At 39.5% G+C, this 22276-nt stretch overlaps 1 protein-coding gene across 2 annotated transcripts in view; it reads right to left on the bottom strand.

Moving 5' to 3' along the window:
- The window catches only part of Hipk3 (homeodomain interacting protein kinase 3), a 107656-nt gene that overhangs the window by 5864 nt on the left and 79516 nt on the right, over positions 1-22276 (bottom strand). For both annotated transcript variants that reach the window (XM_008851608.1, XM_008851620.1), the window contains 11 exons: positions 11398-11517; positions 10647-10733; positions 9811-9995; positions 8181-8340; positions 7736-7859; positions 3784-3905; positions 3435-3559; positions 3180-3341; positions 2392-2682; positions 1737-1877; positions 132-367 (listed from right to left, as the gene is read on the bottom strand). In XM_008851608.1, coding sequence (XP_008849830.1) covers positions 132-367; positions 1737-1877; positions 2392-2682; positions 3180-3341; positions 3435-3559; positions 3784-3905; positions 7736-7859; positions 8181-8340; positions 9811-9995; positions 10647-10733; positions 11398-11517 — 1753 coding nt within the window. The remainder of the gene's footprint in view (positions 1-131; positions 368-1736; positions 1878-2391; positions 2683-3179; positions 3342-3434; positions 3560-3783; positions 3906-7735; positions 7860-8180; positions 8341-9810; positions 9996-10646; positions 10734-11397; positions 11518-22276) is intronic.

Below are 22276 nucleotides of genomic sequence, written 5' to 3'. Positions count from 1 at the left end.
TTTGAAGAGATTTGTTCCCCTATACTATGCATATGACAGGGTGAAGGTTGGAATTTGGAGGTGATTTCTGATAATTCTGATCTCTGATGTTCCTAAATTCACACCCAGAGAACTAAGAGAACTTAGTTTACCTGTGTTTACTATGTGTTCATCAGCACTTAATCCACTCTCTGTTCCTGCTGGTGGCCCTACAACAGTGCAAACATCTGGCTTGGTTTCCGTGTCAGCAGAAGTCACCAGTTCTGTGTTTTGATGAGCAGCTTCCACAAAACTGCTCTCTGCAAATGGACTGTCATGTCCTGAAGAATCTGATGTTGGAGAGCCATCCACAGTCTCACAACCACTTTCTTGTTCATCATCTGACATACTAAAAGAAAAAAAAAAAGATTAGATACATAGATAGACGAGATAGATAGATAGATAGATAGATAGATAGATAGATAGATAGATAGATAGATAGATAGATAGATAGATAGATAGATAGATGATAGATAGATTTACTTTATTTTATTAATGTGTATGTGTACATGTGTATGTCTGTGTCTGTGACTATGCTGTGTGTGCAGCTGCCTGTGGAGGCCAGAAGAGGGTGTCCAAACTCCTGGACCTGCAGTTATAAGCAGTTGTGAGCCACCCAATATATGTGCTGACAACCAAACTCAGGTCCTCTAGAAGAACAGAAGTGCTCTTTAACTGCAGGACCATCTCTCCAGTCACCATTTAAAAATCTTTTCCATTGCCAGGTGTAGTGGCGCATGCCTTTAATCCCAGCACTGGGGAGGCAGAGGCAGGCGGATCTCTGTGAGTTCAAGGCCAGCCTGGTCTACATAGTGAGTTCCAGGACTCGGGCTACAGAGAGACCCTGTCTCAAAAAGACCAAAAAAAAAAAAAATCTCTTCCATTATTAAAGCTAATGTTAATATTCAATCTCCGGTACACTGATGAGAATTTCATTCAATTATTTTATATTTATATATTCCTTTTTCCTTGACCAATGTTATTTTTCCAATACATAAACCAAATCTTCCACTTCAGAAATATCCTTTTGGCACTTATTTCCTCTTTTCTTTCCCATTTGCTCCCTAGTAGCAGTTCATAAAATTCTTTTTATAGTTCTTCAAGATAAGAAGTACTGTTCTGCAGGGTGTGGTGGCATACACCTTTAATCCCAGCACTGGGGAGGCAGAAGCAGAAGGATCCCTATGAGATCAAGGCCAGTCTGGTCTATACAGTGAGTTCCAGGCCAGCTGGGCTGCAGAGAGACACTATCTCAAAAAAACAAGACAGGGCTGGAGAGATGGGTCAGTGGTTAAGAGCACTGGCTGCTCTTGCAGAGGATCTTGGTTTGGTTCCCAGGACCCACAGGGCAGCTAACAACCACCCTAACTCCAGGTTGAGGGGATGTGAAGCCCTCTTCTGACTTCTGTGAGAACTGTACAACATGGGTACACTTAACATACATGCAGGATACAAAATCAGAGTGGCTATTCTATAGGTAGTGGGCCACTCAGTACTTCATCATGCAGCACATTTAAAAATCATAACTATTTTAACAAAGAAAATGATTACTGAAACCTCAAGCTTATAAAAACTTATGTATTTCAAAACCTGTGTTCAAGAGAGAAATCACCGTGGTAAAATGACAAATGCTTACTAATTTACATAAAGCAAGAAGAAATCATGGGCTTTTTAGCAGTCTTAATATTTATTATACATTATTATTAAAATTCTTTTACCTGTTTGGCCTCTTGCAAGGGGACGGGCTGGACTGCCCTGAGGAGCTGGTACTCAGAGTACTATCAGGACTACTCAGTGAACACATCCGATCAATATTCAAAGTGCTCTGGCAAGCTTCACAATCTAGACTACCTTTACATCTAGTGGAAGAGGGAAGGAAAAACATGGGTCAAAGAGAAGATCTCTCAAGCAGCCAAAATTTACATTCTTTATTTAAAGGCAAGAAACAGTTCAGAATGAGCTACCTAGACCAAAATTTACAGATTACAAATTCAGAGAAAAGGCTATGATTATTATTATTATTAGTAGTAGTAGTAGTAGTAGTAGTAGTATTGTTATTATTTTTTTTGTCTTTTTGAGACAGGGTCTCCCTTTAACTCCAGCTATCCTGGAACTCACTATGTAGACCAGGCTGGCCTTGAACTCTCAGAGATCTGCCTGCTTCTGCCTCCCAAGTGCTGGGATTAAAGGCGTGCACCACCACACCCGGCTGCCTATGATTATATTTTTAAAAGTGCTATCTATATAGAACCCAATTATTGTCTTATTTGAAGGCTTTATTTCAAGGGACACTGACAACCAGTGAAAAAGCTGGTTATCTCCCCTAGAAATGGTACTGCCATTATACCCAAAAGCTCCACATCTGGTACTTACTCTCGGAGTGAATGTCTTGGTGACGTCTCTTCGTCATCAGTGTCACTGCTAATGGTGATCACACTCACTGCAGGACTTGGGGAGTCAGCAATGATGATGGTTTTCCGCTGCTTGTCTGAAACCAATGAATCCTGTCTGACAGATGCTGCACAGCAATCTCTTGCCTCTCCTTCTGAGGTATGATTGTCCTGTGTTTCTACACAACTGACTTCCTCAACATCTTTCCCACTGATTATCTTTGGAGAAACAAATGCTGAATGTGGGATATTGGTATTCTGCAATGAATTAGTCCTGCAACCAAGGAATAATTTGTAATTTTATCATCTAAAAACAGAAATGACATTTTTCAAAGATATTTTATTAAACCAAACAATGCAAACTTTCACTTGTTCATGTATTTAACACACTGACATGAGTTTTGATGAATTACAAAATATTTTTAAAATATTGGTGTAGTTTGTATTTTATATACATTTAAATGGTCTTTTTTGGCATATGTGATATCTGAATGTCTATAGTCACTATATTACTGGTAGACAGAAAGTCAGAAGGGCAATAAAGACGATCTTACCAACTGAAAGCATTTATTTCCTCTCTTCCTGGCTCCCATTCCATTAGTTTTACCAAAATACCTCTGAGAAATTAAGATGGGAGCTGGCTTAGTGTTTATAACAAAGCTAAAGAAGAGGTCGTTTGAATACAACAGAGTGACCCTTTAGTGTAAATGCAAAATTCATTTTAAAGACTACTTTCAAAAAGCAGAGGAAAGGCACAGCACTAATACCAACCTGTTCTGGCACAGTTTATTTTTCTTGGTAGTGGTAGGCTGAGGCCAGACAACATGTGCAATGCCCACACTAATAGGCTGAGGCGCCGATAAAGTGATCTGATTGGTTAGAAGAGGTTGTGGCATCACCGAGTTGTAATGACTGCTGTGTGAAATCATTTTCCTACAAAGACAGTTCAGAAAATTTGAATCTCCTTTTTGTTGTAATCTTTGTTCGCTTACTATTCACAAAGAAGTACTTCTGCTTTGTGCTCACCCCCAGTCTCCAAGCCTCTGTGAACCTGTCACGCCTTCAGAGGTTAGTGTTGCAGCAGCAGGAGCCATAGGTGTTACCTGTTGCCAGGCAGGTATCAGCATCTGCTGTGTTCTACCAGACCATGTCTGATGGAATCAGAAAACAAACAAAAACTAAGCTACTAATATATCCCCAATTCAAAAATGTTAAAGTAACAACTAGTAATAACAAAAGTTAAAGATCATGACTTGCAAAAAGGACTGACTCCCCACCCAGGTTACTCTGATTTCCAGAAGTACTTACTGCTGATATACTTGTACTTATGTGAAAGGAGGACATATATACAAAAGAATAATGAATCATGACCAACCTGGGAAAGAACTCCTGGTCGGATCTGAAGTGGCTGTACAGCTGGGGCCTGAGTTACAAGCGGAACTGTATTATCTACCCTTAGGGAGTAACTGGTGGGTTTACTATGTGCTGCAGGAATACCTGTGAAATAAAAGTCATCCAATAAGATGTCATATTTAACTTATGAAATTATTTTTGATGCATATAAGAAGGTTTAAAATCTGAGAGTATGCCAATTTCTACATAAAACTTGTATAACACTAATAAAGTCACCTATGAGTAAAGAGAGGTACACTTCCTTTCTGTTTTGTGGTATGACATCCCAAACACTGGTGCTAAGTTACTACTTCTGTTTTCAAAAATTGTGCTTCAAAGCTGAATCATTTATTTTTTCCTCAAACTTCTCATTTCCATTTGAAGTTTGCTATTAAAGCTTTATTTTCCTTTGTAATAGTTCTTCCACTGTGGTAAAGGATCCGGAAGGGTGGACTCAGGCTCAACATCCTGATACCTAGAAGGTAAATGTGCTTCTTATTTTTTTTTTTTTACCCTATGCTCAGTCATGTCTTTGCCAGGATTCCATACACTTGTCATCGAAAGGGGATATATCATATTTCACAATTCAAGAGATATTATGGCTTACATGAGGGATAGAAACTGGGGGATTTCTGAACGAAATAAACTCAAATACTTGCTACCATATTTCAACTTCCAAAGAAAAAGAAAAAAAAAAGCAGAAAACGCTACTCTGCCTAATCTGATGATTTAACAAAGCTTTATCCAGTATGACATAACAGACTAGTGTCCCTAGTACAGAACTGCTGGAATTCCAGAAATAAACATGATTCCACTTCTGTAAAGTGCTATGAAAGAAAAGACAGAGAAGGTAGCATTGCCAGCCATGTTAATTCTGTTTATGATAGTGTTACTCCTCATTGTATAACAAACCACTTTACAAATGCTGGGTCTTACAATACTCAATAATACTAAACAATAGTATAGTATAAATAATAGTCTTACAATACTAAATAATAATAGTATCACAACCCAACTCAGAGTCTTGACAAACAAAATTGTGGAATATCCCCCAAGATTAGAAAATAACTATAATGAATCCTCTACATCATAATTCCAGATTATTGTAGCAATGACTTTTGTTTTTCTCTTTTGTGTGTCTTTTTAATTTTTATTTTATATATATGAGTGTATTGCTTGCATGTATGTGAGTGTACCCACGTCATGCAATGCCGCGGAAGTCAGAAGAGGGCTTCGGATTCCCCTGGAACTGGAGTTAAGGGCAGTTCATAGCCGCCACGTGGGTGCTAGGAATTGAACCCAGGTCCTTTGCAAGAGCAGTCAGTACTCTTAATTGCTGAGCCATCTCTCCAGCCCCGTGTGTGTGTGTCTTTTTGAGACAGGGTTTCCCTGTAGCCCCAGCTGGCCTGGAACTTGCTATATAGACCAGGCTGATCTTGAACTCAGAGAGATCCACCTACCTCTGCCTCCCAAGTGCTGGGATTAAAGTCATACATCACCATGCCCACCAGCAGTGACTTTTAATATGGGATTGGTACATCAGTTAATGATATAGATACCATCTAAGAACTGTCATTAGGCAGTCTGCCGTGTGAATAGTTATAGAGTACATTTGTATAAATTAAGATAGCAACCATCATTATGCAATACAATCTTGACTGCTACTTATTCAGCCCATTGATGATCAAAATGCTGTGGCACATGGTTTAATGTTTATAATGAGGGGAGGGTATTGTGTAGAGACGTAATAGCCGTCTTAGTTTGTGTAAGTACACTCTGGTGTTCACAGTAACAGTCTAATCTAGTAACATTATTTCTCAAATCATCTTTAAATAATTATCACTGTATATAAATTTTCTGAGAAGAAAACTACATGGTAGAACAAGTAGCTAAAGTTAACCTGTTTTCACATTTATTATTACCAGTGAGTTAAATCAACACATATATCACTGGGGCTTTGTTAGACTATGTGTGGGAAATATTAAAATAGAGCTGTTTGTTTGTTTGTTTGTCTGCTTGCTTGCTTGAGACAGGGTCTCACTAGTAGACCAGACTGTCCTTGAACTCACAGAGATCTGCCTCCTGAGTGCTGAGATTAAAAGTGTGCACTACCACATTGGCACTAAAACAAACAATATGGGGCTGGAGAGATGGCTAGGCAGTTAAGAACACTTGCTGTTTTTCCAGAGGACCTGGGTTTGAGTCCCAGCACCCACATGGCAGCTAACAACCACCAGAAACTCCAGTTCCAGGGGCTCCAATGCCCTCTTCTGGCCTCTGAGGGTGCTGCACACACATGGTACATTTGCATACATGCAAGAAAACATCCATACACACATTAAAAATTTAGTTTCTCAATGCTTAAATCAAATTTAAAAATTCAAATAGTCTTCTTACCTAGAAATCACACATAGAGATAGTCAAGATATCATTAACCCAAGCTTTTTTGGGGGGGGTCTTTTTGAAACAGGGTCTCCCTGTAGCCCCAGCTTGCCTCGAACTCACTATGTACACCAGGCTGGCTTTGAACTCACAGAGATCCGCTTGCCTCTGCCTCCCAAGTGCTGGGACTACAGGTGCGCACCACCACACCCAGCAGGCTATTTTTATACAAAGGCAGAAACAGGTTATATAGACCTTTCTATGGTGACTATATTTCCAGGTGCGCTGATTTAATGTCAATCTTTCATTTAAATTGTACAGGATTGCCATTAAATTGTACACAGTCATTTGGAGCCTCTGAAAGCAACGTGTTGCTTTAAGGCAGGAAAGCCTAGAAGGAACCAAAATCCTACCAAAGACCCTGAAATGTTTTATGCTGCCTATTCTAACTGAAAACTTTGCTGCTATTACTCTCTAAGGGGTTTTCCAGTGTGAGAACGCATGGCCTTGTCAAAGGTCATCTGTACTCGTCCCACTTAAACATTTACTTTGCTATTGTTAAATAAGGGATATAATCCATAATCCATTTTAGTCAAAGTCACTCCACTTTCTACCTCCCAAATAACTAAATGCCTTATTTTTTGCCCAAGAATGGGTAGAGAAAACAGCAATGGACTTGGATTAAAAAAAAAAAAAAAAAAAAACAGCAATGAGATGGAGAAAGAGCTCAGTGATTGGGAGCATTTGCTGCTCTGGAAAAGGTCCCAGGGTCAATTCCCAGCACCCATATGGTAGTTCAAAACTGTAACTCCAATTTCTTGGGTTCCAATACCCTCTTCTAGCCTCCTTGGTCACCAGGCATACATGTGATACAGAGACATACATGCAGGCAAAATACCTTAATATAAAGAAATAAAAATAAATCTCTTTTCAAAAGTATTAAAATTTTGGGTCCAACCTCCTTTGACTAATATTTTAAAGAACTGAGCTCTGAGGCCCAGGCTGCAGTTCAGTGGTAGAGTGCTTGCTTGGCATGTACAAGGTGATCCTAGCACTGTCATTCCCAAAGGAACTAAGCACTCCATCACTTTTATGTTTGGTCATGACAGAAAGACAATATATATCCATCTGAACAGCTACAGCAGCAGTTATTGGTACACAGCCATGCACAGCTTTCCAACCTCATTAGTTTCTATTAAGGTAGTTTATCAGGTCATATTCCATAGGAAATGGTACACTTGTCATATGGTATATGTTGTCAATGATGATTGCAATGGAGCACCAAGAATTAAATAAGTATTACTGACCTAGAGGTTACTGAATAGCTTAAATTCAAATGTAGCACTAAACTATACATATGTTCGATCAACAGATGCCTAAACTTAAGAGATTAATAATGCAAAGTAGGCACAGCGGTGCATGCTTGCACTCCCCCACCTGAGGAGTTAAGGCAGGTGGATACTGAGTTCCAGGCCAGCCTAGGCTACACAGTAAGGCTTTATCTTAAGGGGGGAAAAAAGCATGCCTAAAGTGAATTGTAAATAAAAGCATACCTTGAATAGCTGGGGGACAGATAATCAGGGTCTGATGAAAAGCATCACCACAACCAAACTGTGCAGTTCCTGCCTGCAGAGGTATTCCATGGTGCACAACTGAATGAGCAGATGTGGTTAATGCCTGAAATAATCAATGTACTCCAGGTTATGCAGGGCAGTCCTCTGTCTGCTATAATACACTATAAATCCACACACATTTCAGAAAATGAAAACAAACTGATTAACTTGGTTCTATTTAACTCTACTTTTGATAAGAGTTGTGGCCCAAAACAGCAGACAAGGAAGATACTGAGATTGAAAGAGGAAAGGAAATGAAATGGGTTCAGCGGGTAACAACAGTCATGCCAAGTTCTCACCCACACTGTATCTTCTACTCATATGATGCTTCTCTACCTCAAAAGGGTTTTAAAAGTTATAAAGTATTACTACTGCAAGTTCTTACCTGACTTCTTAACGTTCCGATTTTAGTAAAATTTGCCGTCAGAGTAGCAGCGCTAGTTGAAACAACTGATCTTAAAAGTGAATTTTTACTGTGATTATTTATGTCACATGAATTTAGTTGGGACTTACAAATATCCATAATATGAAAACAGGACTTTACACTGCACAAGAAAAAATGGAAGATATTGTAACATTATTTCAAATGCTGAATCATTTAATATTACTGTACACCAAAAAATAAAAATTACTTAGAAAAGAATAAATTCTATGACTTCTACTTTATTTCTAATACTTCTAACAGGAAATCCTACAAGAAAAATATCAAAGTAAATATACATTATGTTGGTATTTTGGGACAGCAAATCAATATTAAGCAGTTTGTTTTGCACACAATAATTTTATGATTCTCTACTCACTTTCTATATATACACACACCACTAAACTAATGGTATCAAGTATGTCACTGTCATGTTATTTTCAAACTGATTATTTACGGAAACCAATAGGACATTTTAAATGTTTGGGGGGAAAAGTAAGTTTTATAAAAATACCAATATAAGGGCACTTCACAGTAATGAGTATTAATGTATTCTTAAATTAAAAATTTTAGATAATAATTGAAGTTGTTCTAGGTTATGGAGTGTCTTTATTATTATTATTATTATTTTTTGTCGTTTTTGAGACAGGGTCTCCTTGTAGCCCCAGCTGTCCTGGAACTCACTACGTAGACCAGGCTGGCCTCAAACTCACAAAGATCCACCTGCCTCTGCCTCCTCTTTAATCCTCTGCTGGGATTAAAGGCATGTGCCACCACGCCCGGCCAAGGAGTGTCTTTATTAATTTTTAAAGTTAGCAACAAAGTGATAAACCTATCACTTTGGCATTTTCATGCATATGTCACTATGCTTCATTCTTGATCATTCACTGTCTGCCCATCCCCTTCTTACTGGTTCCCTTCTTCCCCCTAGAATGTCCTCCTTTCTGCTCTTAAGTCACATGAGTTCCATTACAGTCTCTTCGTCCCCTCTTATGGACCCTTTTCTACTTTCAGGAAAGTCATTTCTTTTTACTTCTGCTAACCCATACAACACATGTCTAGGACACAAAACGCCAGATACTTTGCCTATGGAAGCTCTGACGAGCCTTTAGAACCTGAACATCTCTTCTTTACTAACTCACAATCAAGTCTTCCTTTCCTTCCAGAATGCAGATGAATAAAAAAAGGAATACAGAAAGCAAAAGATAACCCAGGAAAACATAAAAGTTACAGGTCTCAAAAGAGGGTGGAACCTAAGACCTGTGAAAATGGAAACGTGACTTAAGAGTGAACCTCCAACATTTCCATCTATCTGTCTTCACTGTTCTCATAAGAGTACCATGTAAAAAGGAGAACTACTCACTCTCATTTTCAGTGTGATACTTGAGAGAAAGCATTGGAATGGATTGGATTTGTGTTGTGACTCTCCTCTGTCACTTCGTAGTCTATGGAACCTTCACTAAGTTAGCGCTCATCCTTTTGACTCAGTTTACTCATATTTACTAAAACAGTATCATTGTTCTAAGTTACTGGTTTTCCACAGAGCTATCATTTTTCTTCAAAAACCAATATAAGAAATTATAAAGTGACATACTGGTTGCTATGAGGGAAATCTAGAAGATGCTTCATATTAACAAAAGGATGGTTCAGCGTCTCAATTGGAGTAATTCTTAAATCTGCATCAATCAGCAACATTTTCTTCAACAGACTAACAAATTCTCTTCTATCAGCTTTCTCAGCCAAAAGATCACTTCCTTCCAAATCCATCACTGTGTTCACCTATGGTATCAAAATTTTAAGCCATCAGATAAAAATAAACCATAGAGAAAATGGTATGTTAAAATTTCACAGCAAGTGAACTACAATTGTTTGAAACAAAGAACAACTAAAATTGATAAATCCACAAAATCTTCTGAAGCACCAAACAGCATTCAAAGCAGGGGGAATTTTTTAAAAAACTTCATTATTAAAGAGAGTGAATCTGAGTGTCTCTGTGTGAGCAAATGCGGAGGACAGCTTTAGGGGGCAGGCTTTCTTTCTCCTTCTACCTTCTTGTGGGTTCTGAGACTGGAATTTGGGTCTACAGGCTTGCACAGCCAGCCTTTACCTGCTCAGCTATCTCTCCAGACCCCAAATATATTTAAGTTGAACAATTCCTACTAAGATAGGAAAAGAAGTCTCCCTGCTAGGAGTTTTCCTCTTGAACAGAAAACTTTATTAAATAATAGCATCTGCAAATTACAAATTTGATAAAGACAAACACAATTTGGTACCTGAAAGTTTGAAAATGGGGGTTTAATTCAACTTGAAACACTTAAACACACTGAGCACTCTTAGAAATTTAGAAAATGAGCATCATGTTTTGGCATCCTTGGTAATCAAGGATCATCTTAAGCACACAAGATTAACAAATGTGACTATGGTACTCACATGCACTATATCATCCAGACTGTTGAATATGTACTTTCTGGCTTCTTTAGACTTCATTCCTGTCTCTGCCTCATGCTCTTCCAGTGTCTTATTGCATATATCAAAGAAGAAAATAATATATTATTACTCATATCATAGATAAATGTCGATTCCTTTAATCCTGACATTTAGTCTAATACCAAGCACAGTATTTTCCAAAGAGCAACAACAAACAATTGTATGTAAGTACAAAAACAATGAATGGGGAGACCAGCCTGGACAGTATGCATGGAGGTACCTCAGCACTCTGGAGGCCAGCCTGGACTATGTAAGTGAAACTCTATCTCAAAAATAAAAGAAACCAAGTTGGGATAGGCAGAAAGTGATTAGATTCAGACTTTATCCTATAATGCTTATTAATGTACAACTGAGTGTAAAAACATGTAACAAGCATATCATGTACATAAAAGCTAAAGAAATCATTACAGTAAGTTCATTGTGTTGTTAAGAAAAGGAGCAATACGGGCCGGACGTGGTGGCGCATGCCTTTAATCCCAGCACTCGGGAGGCAGAAGCAGGCAGATCTCTGTGAGTTCAAAGCCAGCCTGGTGTACATAGTGAGTTCCAGCTGGGGCTATAGGTAGACCCTGTTTCAAAAAGCCCCCCACCCCAAAAAAGGAGCAATACAATAAAAATAGGCATGGAAGTTATTATTCATGCATATGAGGCATCTTAGAAAAATATTTTATAAATATATTTTCTAGTGAATTACCTTTAATCTCCAAACAGAATGAGACATATCTGTTTCTCTGCAAAAAAATCTTGTGGATTTTGTACCCATATTTAACAACTGTTCTCCTGGTAAGCCTTGAGTCTGAGAAATATATCGAATCTGAAAAACAATTTTAAAAAACAATTTATTCTTTCATGTGATAGGCATTAACTGAACACTTTTTATCAGATACTATGCTAGCTGACACGTTAGGATCAGAAGATACCGGGGCTGAAGAGATGGCTCAGTGGTTAAGAACACTGGCTGTTCTTGCAGAAGACTGGGATTTGAACCCAGTACCCATGTGGCAGTTAACAACTGTCTATAACTCCAGTTCCAGGGTATCCGACAGCCTTTTCTGTCCTCCGTGGGCACTGCATGACATGGGTGCACTTATTTACATGCAAGCAATACACTCATACACATAAAATAAAAATAATAAATATTTTTTTAAAAAAAGAAGATACCATCTGTGTCCTCAATGAATTCATAATCTAGCAAGTGACATATAAGGAAAGAATTAACTGCACAGAACTTTAAGAGCCACAGTAAATGTAACTAAGGAAACAGAGAAGTATACCTAAAATAAATGTGGTAGGAGGTCCTTGAGACAACTTGATCCTATCATATTAAAGTTTTATGTAAATCCAGAAAATCAAGAAGAGAAATCTACATGCTCAAAGCCTGGAAGCACAAAGGTTCACTAGGGGGAAATAGCAAGAGATGAAATTATCTTCAGTGGGTGGGGAGGAGGTAATACTGGGGAGGGAGGATTGCATCTATAGCCTTGTGAATGCTAGGCAAGAGCCTTACCACTGAGCTACATTTCCAGCCCAATAATTTACATTTTTAAAGTGATGTCTAAGGATGGGAAAAAGATGAGGTCAGAGTAGAAATGAAAGGGGTCTGAATAAGAGACTGGGGTAGAACTAGCGAGCAAGGAGAGAGACTTAGATTGATGATGTATTCTGGGGGAAGGCATTTAGAGAGGGAGCCACTATGAATCAGTGGCCTATGTGTAACTTCTGTAGAAAAACATGTTTATATATGAGCTCTCCCAAGAAACATACTAAAACCCCCATCTCAGAGCCTCTGAACCTCATGTCTCTTCTGTTTGAACACCTGTCCCCGCCTTTTAGTTCTGGGCTCAAATGTCAACTTATTCATTCAGTCTTCCAAGCCAATAGCTAATAGCTAACTCTTCCTTTCCCAAGAACCCCAATCTTCTAACTAGATTTTTCTCTATCTGGTATACTATAGTTTTCCATTCCCTCTTCTTACTCTATTCTCCATTAATATAAGTTCCTCAGAAGGGGGGACTTTGTTTTGTTTACTTACATATCCCTAGCATTTATGATTGTGTCTGGTACACATTAAGCCTTTAGATATTGGTTGCCACATTCAATGACTGATCAGTGTACGAAATAAGCATAGGCTTTAAAAAGGGAGAATAACTTGGGACCAAAGTGGCCCTTCTATTTTCTTTCTTTCTGGTTTAACCACAAAGATAAACTGTTTTGTTGTTTGTCCGCCCCTTCCTGCACCTTCTATTTCTCTTCTCTATGAATTCCTTACCTTCTAACAACAAAAATGCCTTCATTTACTCAACTCTCTTTTCTTACTCAGTTAAGATCCTTAAATCAATAGCCCATTTCCCTTCCATCTGTATCTCAACATACTGCAATCTGAACTTTCTCTCATCAATCTTATAGTGCTAAAGTATTAAATAGCCTCTTAATAGACACATTGAATTGTCACCTTTAAGATCTTTTCTGACTTTCCTTTTGTGTACAGGTTGCGGGGACAGACACTTGCCAAGTAGCCCAGATTGGCCTCATCCTAGCAATCTTTCTCCCTTAGGCTCTCAGGGTGCTGGGATTACAGCCTAAGAACTACCATAGCTTTCATTCCATTTTCATACTATCGGAGGTCTTATCTTCACCTAAAAAAATTCCATTCACTCCACTTCCACAGAACTATTTTTTCTGGTTCTTTCTCCCTTTTCATACTCTTTAACTGCATCCCTCCATTGTTCTTTATGACAAGGTTTTCTAGACTTGAGTCTTCCTTTTGCTCCCTGCACGTCCTGGGAGCTACATCTAGCCCTGTAGCTCTAGACTCGCCTATTTGACACTCTCCTCCTAGCTGAACTTTAGGATGTGGGAAGCTTACTTAACTCACTCTCATATTAGCTAGTCCTTGTGTGTATTCTCCTCTGATCAAGGGAAGTACTGTTTACCTAATTCAGGACATGAAATTTGTACCAGTTAATTATTTCTCCCTCATCACTGGCCCCCAAATATAAACCCTAAATTTTTCCCTAGTGACATTTTTCCTATGTATCCCTTCTTCTCTATCTCTATTCTGGGTCTTCAATTCTGCATGACACAGAAGTCATGAGAAGTCACAGAAGTGAAGCAAGTTTTGAAACTTGGTTCACTAGTCTACCTGCCTCCAGTTTCCCGCAATGTCCCCGTCTACTCACCCTCAATTCATTTTTCATACTACTACCAGCCTGTGATGGTCAGTGTTAATTGTCAGCTTGACAGAATCTAGAATCACCAGATAGATGGGTCTCTGGAAAATGTTATGGGGGATTATCTTGCTTACATGCATGAAGATGGGAAGACCTGCCCACTCCACAGTGGTACTATTCTCAGGTGGGATCCTGGACTATATAAATGGAGAAAGAAAGTTGAGCAACTGGAAGCATTCATTCCCTGGCTGCTTCCAGACTGTGGACACAATGTGACCAGCTGCTTTAAGTTTCAGCTGCCTGGGAGTCCAGAGCTAGAATAAACCTTTTCTCCCTTAAATTGCTTTTGTTCAGGTAGTTTATTATAGCAACACAATAGAAATGAAGACACAGCATCTTGAAAATACATTAATCTGATCATCAGTTCTCTGTATAAAATGACTACTGGATCAATGTCAAATCTCTAATCATGGCACATGGGACCCCCTGCTTTGTCTCTGCTCCTTGGCATTCTGCTTGTACATTCACCCCACCTAGCACGATGCTGCTCTGCATGGGTCAGTTCCTCTTCCCTAGATTGCCAACTCATTATTATTATCCTAACTCTCCCCTTCATCAAATCAACACATTAGCCTTTACTATTCATTCTTCAATACACAATTCACACCAGAGGTAGTGACACATCCCTATAATCACTGGCCATACCAAGCAAAAGTAATTCATCTGTGCTATCAACATACTTAGAACCTAACAATTTTAATGTAATTTGTAACACAACTATCTACAGGCCTGTGCTAATACTAGACCCTAAGCCTCCTGTAAAATCTATTTTTATCCATACTTATATCCCCAATTTTATATAAAATGACAACTAAAATCTCCACATTACAAATTAACCTCATTTCATTAAAGTGCCATCACTTGCTCTCTCTTTCCAGCCCCAAATAACTAAATACCTTATTTTAAGAAGATGGAAAATAGAAGAAAAAAGCGTGGAAAGCCATCAACAATTCAATTTCAAAAACACACAGATGAGTTAGATGCCGAAGATATGCAAAAGAATAAAATGTGGTACCAATCTTCAAAAGCACATAATTCAGAATGCCCCATATATAAAGCAACTGGCCTTTCCTCTTCCTCCTCCCCTGATTCATAGGCACAAAATTTATAATTAGCTTTGTATGGTCAATTGGAATAAAGCATACAAACTGGATTTACACTATCAGAAATATGAAGTAGGAAATATCAGTTAGTGTTGGAGCATGAGCAGAAGGGTCGCAGGAATAGGTGGAAGGTGTAATCTAAGCAGAGTAAAGCTGAGCAGATGCTCTCAGATGCTAACCAGACGCTCTCAGATGCTAACCAGACGCTCTCAGATGCTAACCAGGATCAGAACAGATAGCGCCTGTGAAGAGCAGCAAAGCCTCACTGCAGTTCAGCAGCCAAGTGAAGTGCTGCCCATGCCTGGTAATCACAGTGCTGCCTAAATTCCAGAGCTGTCCTCAACTTCAAGTGCACAAAGCCCAGGTACTATAGTTTTATTTTTTTAATATTTTATTTATTATTTTTATGTGTATGCATGTATTGCCTGTATGTAGGTAAGTACACCCATGTCATGCAATGCCCTTGGAGAACAGAAGAGGCTGTCAGATTCCCTGGAACTGGAGTTCCATACAGTTGTTAGCTGTCATGTGGGTGCTGGGATTTGAACCCAGGTCTTCTGCAAGAGGAGCCAGTGTTCTTAACTGCTGAGCCATCTCTCCAGCCCTCGGGTACTATAGTTTTAGTCTGGATTTTTGTGATGGTCCACACATATTAATATATGTCCCCTTTATTCAGTTTAAGTAGGTCTCTCTGCCATCGAAATGGCCTAACAAAAAGTTGAAATCTTCAAAGATTTCATTGTTGATTCATTTTGTTCGGCTGTTTTTTTTTGTTTGTTTGTTTTTTGTTTTTTTTGGGGGGGGATACGGAATTGAAATAGTAAATTATTTGGTTGTTATTATATTAACTGTATTTTTTTCTTGAGACAGACCCAGCTGGTCCAGAACTTGCTATGTAGATCAGGCTGGCCTCGATCTCACAGAGATCTACCTGCCTCTAACTGTTTGTCTTATATAAGACTTTAAATTACAAAATATTATTTGAGGTTTTCCTAGCATCTTCCAGGTGCTGCGATTGTGTTGTCCAGGTTCATCTGGAGTCAGAGCAGTTATCCAGGCTGCATAGCAGGCAGAAAGCAGATGATGAGTAGCAGCTGGCCTGGTGTCGGAGGAGCAGACCAGACCCATACAAGTTCTGGCTATCCAAGTATGGATTCCCTGCCCAGTGGAGGGAGTGCCCACAGCTGGACACTAGGCCCTCTTGCCTGGGTGGAAGCATGAAAAAACTCGAGGGACTCCCTAATAATCGGGTGGGGGGAATCATGACAATCTGAATGAGCTTCATGAGAATAAACTACTAAAACCACACACACACACACACACACACACACACACACACACAAATATTATATGAATATAAATTCAAACTTTTAGATTCTATCTAAACTCCAGCATTTTGGAAGAAGCAACATTTACCAAATAAATACTGTCCATTTATCTTTAAAAAAAAACTTTTGGAGACTAGCAAGATGGCTTAGCGGTTAAGAGTACTGGTCACTCTTGCACTGGACCAAGGTTTGATCCCCAGCACCCACATGGCATCTAACAATGGTCCATAGCTCCAGTTCCAGAGGAAACAAACAAATGTTATCTTCTGACCTCCATGGGCACTGCATGACATGGGTACACTTACATGTATGTAGGCAATACACTCATACACATAAAATATTTTAAAATAAAAAATAAAAATAAAATAATACTTTTGGTCAGGAATGGTGGCATGAACCTTTAATCCCAGCACCAGGTCAGCCTGGCCTAGTTCAGTCAGATCCAATACAACTGGGGTTACAGAAAGACCCTGTCTTAAAACACAAACATAACGAGTTCCAGGCCAGCTGGGGCTACAGGGAGACCCTGTCTCAAAAAGACCAAACCAAAACAATAACAAAACACCTTTTGATTTCCCTGGAAAATATAAGCTAAATACTGTAAACTAAAACAATAAGGCAGGATACCTACAGTTAAGAAAGAAGGAATCCAAGCATGGAATTACTTGGTAGTAGGGCCTTTTCTAAACATACATATATGTGAATGGAAATGAAAGACATTTAAAAAAATATGACATAGAATAAATTCTCAGCATGATCAGTATCTAGCTGTAAAATCTAAAATTCAAAGAGAAATCTGACTTGAAAAGACTTTAAAAAGTTGGGGCACTGTGCCTGGGAAGATGGCTCAGTAGGTAAGGACATAGCCAGGCATGCCAACCCACACTTTTAATCACAGCACTTGGGAGGCAAAGGCAGGCAAATCTCTGTGAGATCGAGGCCAGTTTGGTCTACATAACGAGTCTCCAGGCCAGCTGGGGCTACAGGGAGACCCTGTCTCAAACAAACAAACAAAAGAATGAAGCATGAAGACCTAAGTTCAAATTCTTAGAACTCATGTAAAAGCCAGACACACAGCATGAGTGTCTGTAATCCCAGTGGCACTATGCAGAGATGGGAGGAGGCAGAGACAGGAAAATCCCTAAAAGCTTGTGCGCAGGCAAGCCCGGCAAACACAGCAGAAAATGAATGCATGAATGAATGAGAATTAAATTTATTGAAGAAGACATGATATGGCCACCTCTGACCTCCACATGGACATACAATTAGATGCACACAGGCGGGGCATTGTAGCACATGCCTTTAATCCCAATACTTGGGAAGCAGAGGCAAGTGGATCTCTGTGAGTTTGAGGCCAGCCTGGTCTACATAGTGAGTTCCAGGCCAGCTGGAGCTATAGCAGAGAGATCCGGTCTCAAAAAGGCCAAAAAAAAAAAAAAAAAAAAAAAAATTAAGATGCATACATAAAAATTTTTTTAAAGGAGAGAGATAATAAACAAGATTTGAAAGGGGCTATGTGGTGGTTTGAATGAGAATGCCCTCCATAGGCGCCAAGTATTTGGATATTAAGTCCTCAGCTGGCAGCACTGCTTTGGGAGGTTTTAGGAAGTATGGTCTTGCTGGAGGAAGTGCTTCACTGGAGGCAGGCTCTGAGAGTTCCTAAGCCTTGCTCTCTGCTTCCTGTGCCTGACCAAAGATATGGGTACTCCTCTCTCTGCTCCAGCCATCTCTTGGCACCATGCCTCCCTGCCATGATGGACTCTAATTCCCCTGGAACCATAAGCCCATATAAACTCTTCCTTTTATAAGTTCCCTTGGTCACAGTATGTTATCACAGCAATAGAAAAGTAGCTAATAGAAAAATTGGTACCAGAGAGTGGGCTGTTGGCTATGAAGAACCTGACCATGTGGGGTTTTGGAGGAATGTGGAAGACTCTGGAAGTTTAGACTAGAAAAGCCACTGACTGCTGTAAACAGAGATTAATGGGTCATTCTAGTAGGAAGCTGAAAGAAAATAGTGCTAAGAATAATGTAGTTCAAGAGGGAAATAAGGACTTAAGCGGCAACTGGGATATTTTGGCAAAGGGTTTGGCTGCTGTCTGCCCACAGCCCTTATAAGTGCTTGCCTAAGGCTAAATTGAAATGGACTAATTTCTTTGGTGGAGGAACATTCAAGACAGGCTAATTGCAGAAATGGTGGTGTGGTTATTAATGGTTAATATTATGCAGCTCTACAGTGAAACAGAGCAATTGGGGCAGAAAGAAATGCAAAAAGTACAGTTTGGACTGAAAAGGAACACGAGGAACATTAATGTTGGAGCCAAAGCTCGTAATAAAGGAGAGGTTCCCTTTGATAATGCAGGGCAAGACCATACCCAGCTAAGTCTCCAATTTATGAAATGAAAATGCCAGAGGGGTTTTCTATGCCTAGAAAACCACAGCATAGAAAAGCTGGTGGTAACAAACTTGGCAGTGTTTTTCACATGGTGGCATGAAAGGTCCAAGAGCGCGGGCGTGGTGGTACATGCCTTTAATCCCAGCATTTGAGAAACAGAGGCAGTTGGATCTCTGTGAGTTCAGTGCCAGACAGGCTAGAGGCCCTGATAGGCCCCATTGTGTGAAGCTGTGAAGGTGAAGCCTGGTTGGCAGTGGAGACCCCAAGATGATGTTCGAGGTGCCAAAGATGTGAGACATCTGCCAAGGAGAGCTACACATAAGGAATGGTACCAGCCCAAGAGAGAGAGATGTTGTAGGTGGCAAAGCTGGAAGGAGGTAAAGCTCCATCTAAGCTCTTTGGAGGTAAAGTCCCAGAAGTCAGACATGGAGCTACTAGATTTGGTGACTACCCTGCTGGTTTTCTGTCTTGTTCTAGTTCAGTATTTCCTCACTATGCCCCTATTCCTCCCTTTTGGAATGGGAATGTGTATTTGCTTCCACTATACATTGGGAATATGTAATTTGTCTTTTGATTTTACAAGGGTTTGCAGTTGAGAAATTGCCTTGAGTCTCAGAAGAGGCTTTCGTCTGAAGACTTCTGAATAGTATTGAAACTGGTAAAGACTATGGGGACTTTAAAGGATGGACTAAATGCATTTTGCATTTTATGTAGTCATAAGCCTCTGGGGAGTGGAATGTGGTGGTTTGAGTGAGAATGTCCCCATAGGTTCCAAGTATTTGGACTTGGACATTTTGTTCCCAGTTGGTGGCACTGTTTTGGGAGGTTTTAGGAGGTGTGGCCTTGCTGGAGGACATGCTTCACTTAGGGGGTGAAGAACGTGCTTTGAGAATTCTTAAGCCTTGCTTTCTATTTCCTGTGCCTGCTTGAAGCTGTGAGCAGCTGCAGCCATGATGGACTCTAAATTCCTCTGGAACCGTAAGCTCAAATAAACTCTTCCCTTTATAAGTTCCTTTGGTCATAGTGTTTTATCACAGCAACAGAAAAGTAGCTATACAGGCTAGAAAAGAAATTACACAAAGAAAAAAGTAATTTGAAGATTTATTTTGCCCCGTGATTAAAATTTGACTTTTAAGAAGATAATTATAGTTCTACTTTGTTAAGAACTTTTTTTTACCTTCTTTGTAAACTGAAGACAGCCTAAATTTTTCTGAATGGTTAAATAAAGAACAGACATAAGGCATGAAAACAGTTAAGAACAAGGTAGGTTACAATCTAGTTCATAATAACTTTATTTGGGCCAGTGAGATGGCAACCAAGCCTGAGTTCAATCCCCAGAACCCACATGGTAGAATGAGAGAACTAATTCCTGAAGCTTTTTCTCTATGTGCACATGTATAGAAGCCCAAGGTTGACATCAGGTGTCTTTTGCTTCCTCGATTGCTCTCCACCTTCTTCACTGAGAAAGGGTGTCTCAACTGAACTGAGCTTGTAGATACAGCTACTTTGGCTAGCCACTTTGCTCCACAGACCTTCTCTGCATTCTGAGCTTGGAGATTATGCACACCCAGCTTTTACATGGGTTCTGGGGATTCAAACTCCAGTCCTCAAACTTGTGAGGAAAGCGATTTATCCACTGAGCCATCTTCCCAGCTACTTCTCCATAATCTAGATTCCTCATCTGGAAAACAGAAGCAGCATGTGTGTCACAGAGTTATGAGTATTAGATGAGCAATAAACATAGTAGTTTCTGGGTCAGAAAAAAGCTCAGAAGTATTAATTAGAAATATCATTAGTGTCCACTGCCACTGTAGATCAAAAAAATAATAATAATGTATTTTTATTCTACTTTTTTTTTTGGGGGGGGTCTTTTTGAGACAGGGTCTCCCTATAGCCCCAGCTGGCCTGGAACTTGCTATGTAGATTAGGATGGCCTCAAACTCACAGAGGTCTGCCTGCCTCTGCCTCCCAGGTACTGGGATTAAAGACATGGGCCACCACGCAGGAGTATAATAATTTTTAAGACAATGTACTGGGGCTAGGTATAGCTCAGTGGTGTAGCACTTGGTTCAATGACAGTACTCAGAAAAGAAAAAAAAATCATACAATTTTTAGCTGTACATGGTGGTACACACCAATAATGCTAGCTAGCATTTGCAAGATAGAACCAGGACTTCAAGGTAATCCTCAGCTACATAGATTTGAAAGCCATGTGGGCTACATGAGACCCTGCTTCAAAAACACCAAAAAGACCAATACCTTATTTGGAGTCTAAGTGAATCAACACAACTGATTATTAGAAGAGGGAATAGTCTGAAGTTAGCATGGGCTACATGGTAAATTCTAGGCCAAGCTGGGCTATAGTCTGAAATCCTATCTCAAAGAGAAAAAAAAAGTTTCTAAGATTAAGAACACAATAAGGCCAGGCATGGTATCACATGCCTTTAATCTCAGCACTTAGAAGGCTGAGGCAGGCTGATCTCTGTGGGATCAAGGCCAGCCTAATCTACACAGCAAGTTCCAGGCCAGATGGGGCTGAAGGGAGACCTTGTCGCAAAAAAAAGAAAAGAAAAAAAGAACAAAAAGGATGCCAACATCTTGACTCCTATATTTACTCCGACTTTATATACATATATATATTTTTTTAACTTTTACAAAAACTGAGAATTTCATACATGCATATAAGGTGTTTTGATCAAATCCATGCCCACTCCCTCCCTTCGAACACCTCCCATATCTCCCCATCACTTTTTTCTTCTTCTTTCATTTATTTATTTTTATGGGGCTTTTGGGTACTCTAACATTCGCCCCTCTGAAGAGATAATCCTAAAACTTTTAGGGATTAGATACAAGATCCCAAATACTTTTGACATTTTTAGCCTTTGGAACAGAGTATGTTGCTAACAGTCCCAAGGACATTTTGACTTTTAGCCAAGAACCTGGCTACTTTTCTTTGGGGTCTTTTTACCCTAACTGCCTAGCCAATTCCTACCTCCTATATTTTTTAAATAGCTATTTTTAAAGTAGAATGAAAACTGCAACTACTGATATCCCATGATAATGACTTTCTTCAGTTCCTTTAGAGGTAGGTAAAGAATGTACACTTTAGGGGCTGGAGAGATGGCTCAGAGGTTAAGAACACTGGTTTTTCTTGCAGAAGACCTGGGTTCAAATCCCAGCACCCACATGGCAGCTAACAACTGTCCCTAACTCCAATCCCAGGGGATACGACAGCCTCTTCTGACTTCCACGGGCATTGCATGACACAGGTGCACTTACCTACATGCAGGCAATACATGCATACACATAAAATTAAAAAAACAAATTTTTTTTTAAAAAAGAATACACACTTTAAAAACATTGCTTATCTGTCTACACAAGGCAACATCTTTCCAAGTCTGGTTGGTTGTTTTTATGTTATATTTTGTTTATTATTTGGGTTTTTTTAGTTTGTTGTGGCAGGTTGCTCAGTTTTCTGTTTGTTGTTGTTTTATGGAATTTTACAGAATTTTAGAAT

The sequence above is a fragment of the Nannospalax galili genome, unplaced genomic scaffold (assembly GCF_000622305.1).
Source record: "Nannospalax galili isolate Female #2095 unplaced genomic scaffold, S.galili_v1.0 scaffold11, whole genome shotgun sequence".
Lineage (NCBI taxonomy): Eukaryota > Metazoa > Chordata > Mammalia > Rodentia > Spalacidae > Nannospalax > Nannospalax galili.
Note: the sequence above shows the minus strand (reverse complement) of the source record. Positions and strands in the feature narration are given on the sequence as shown.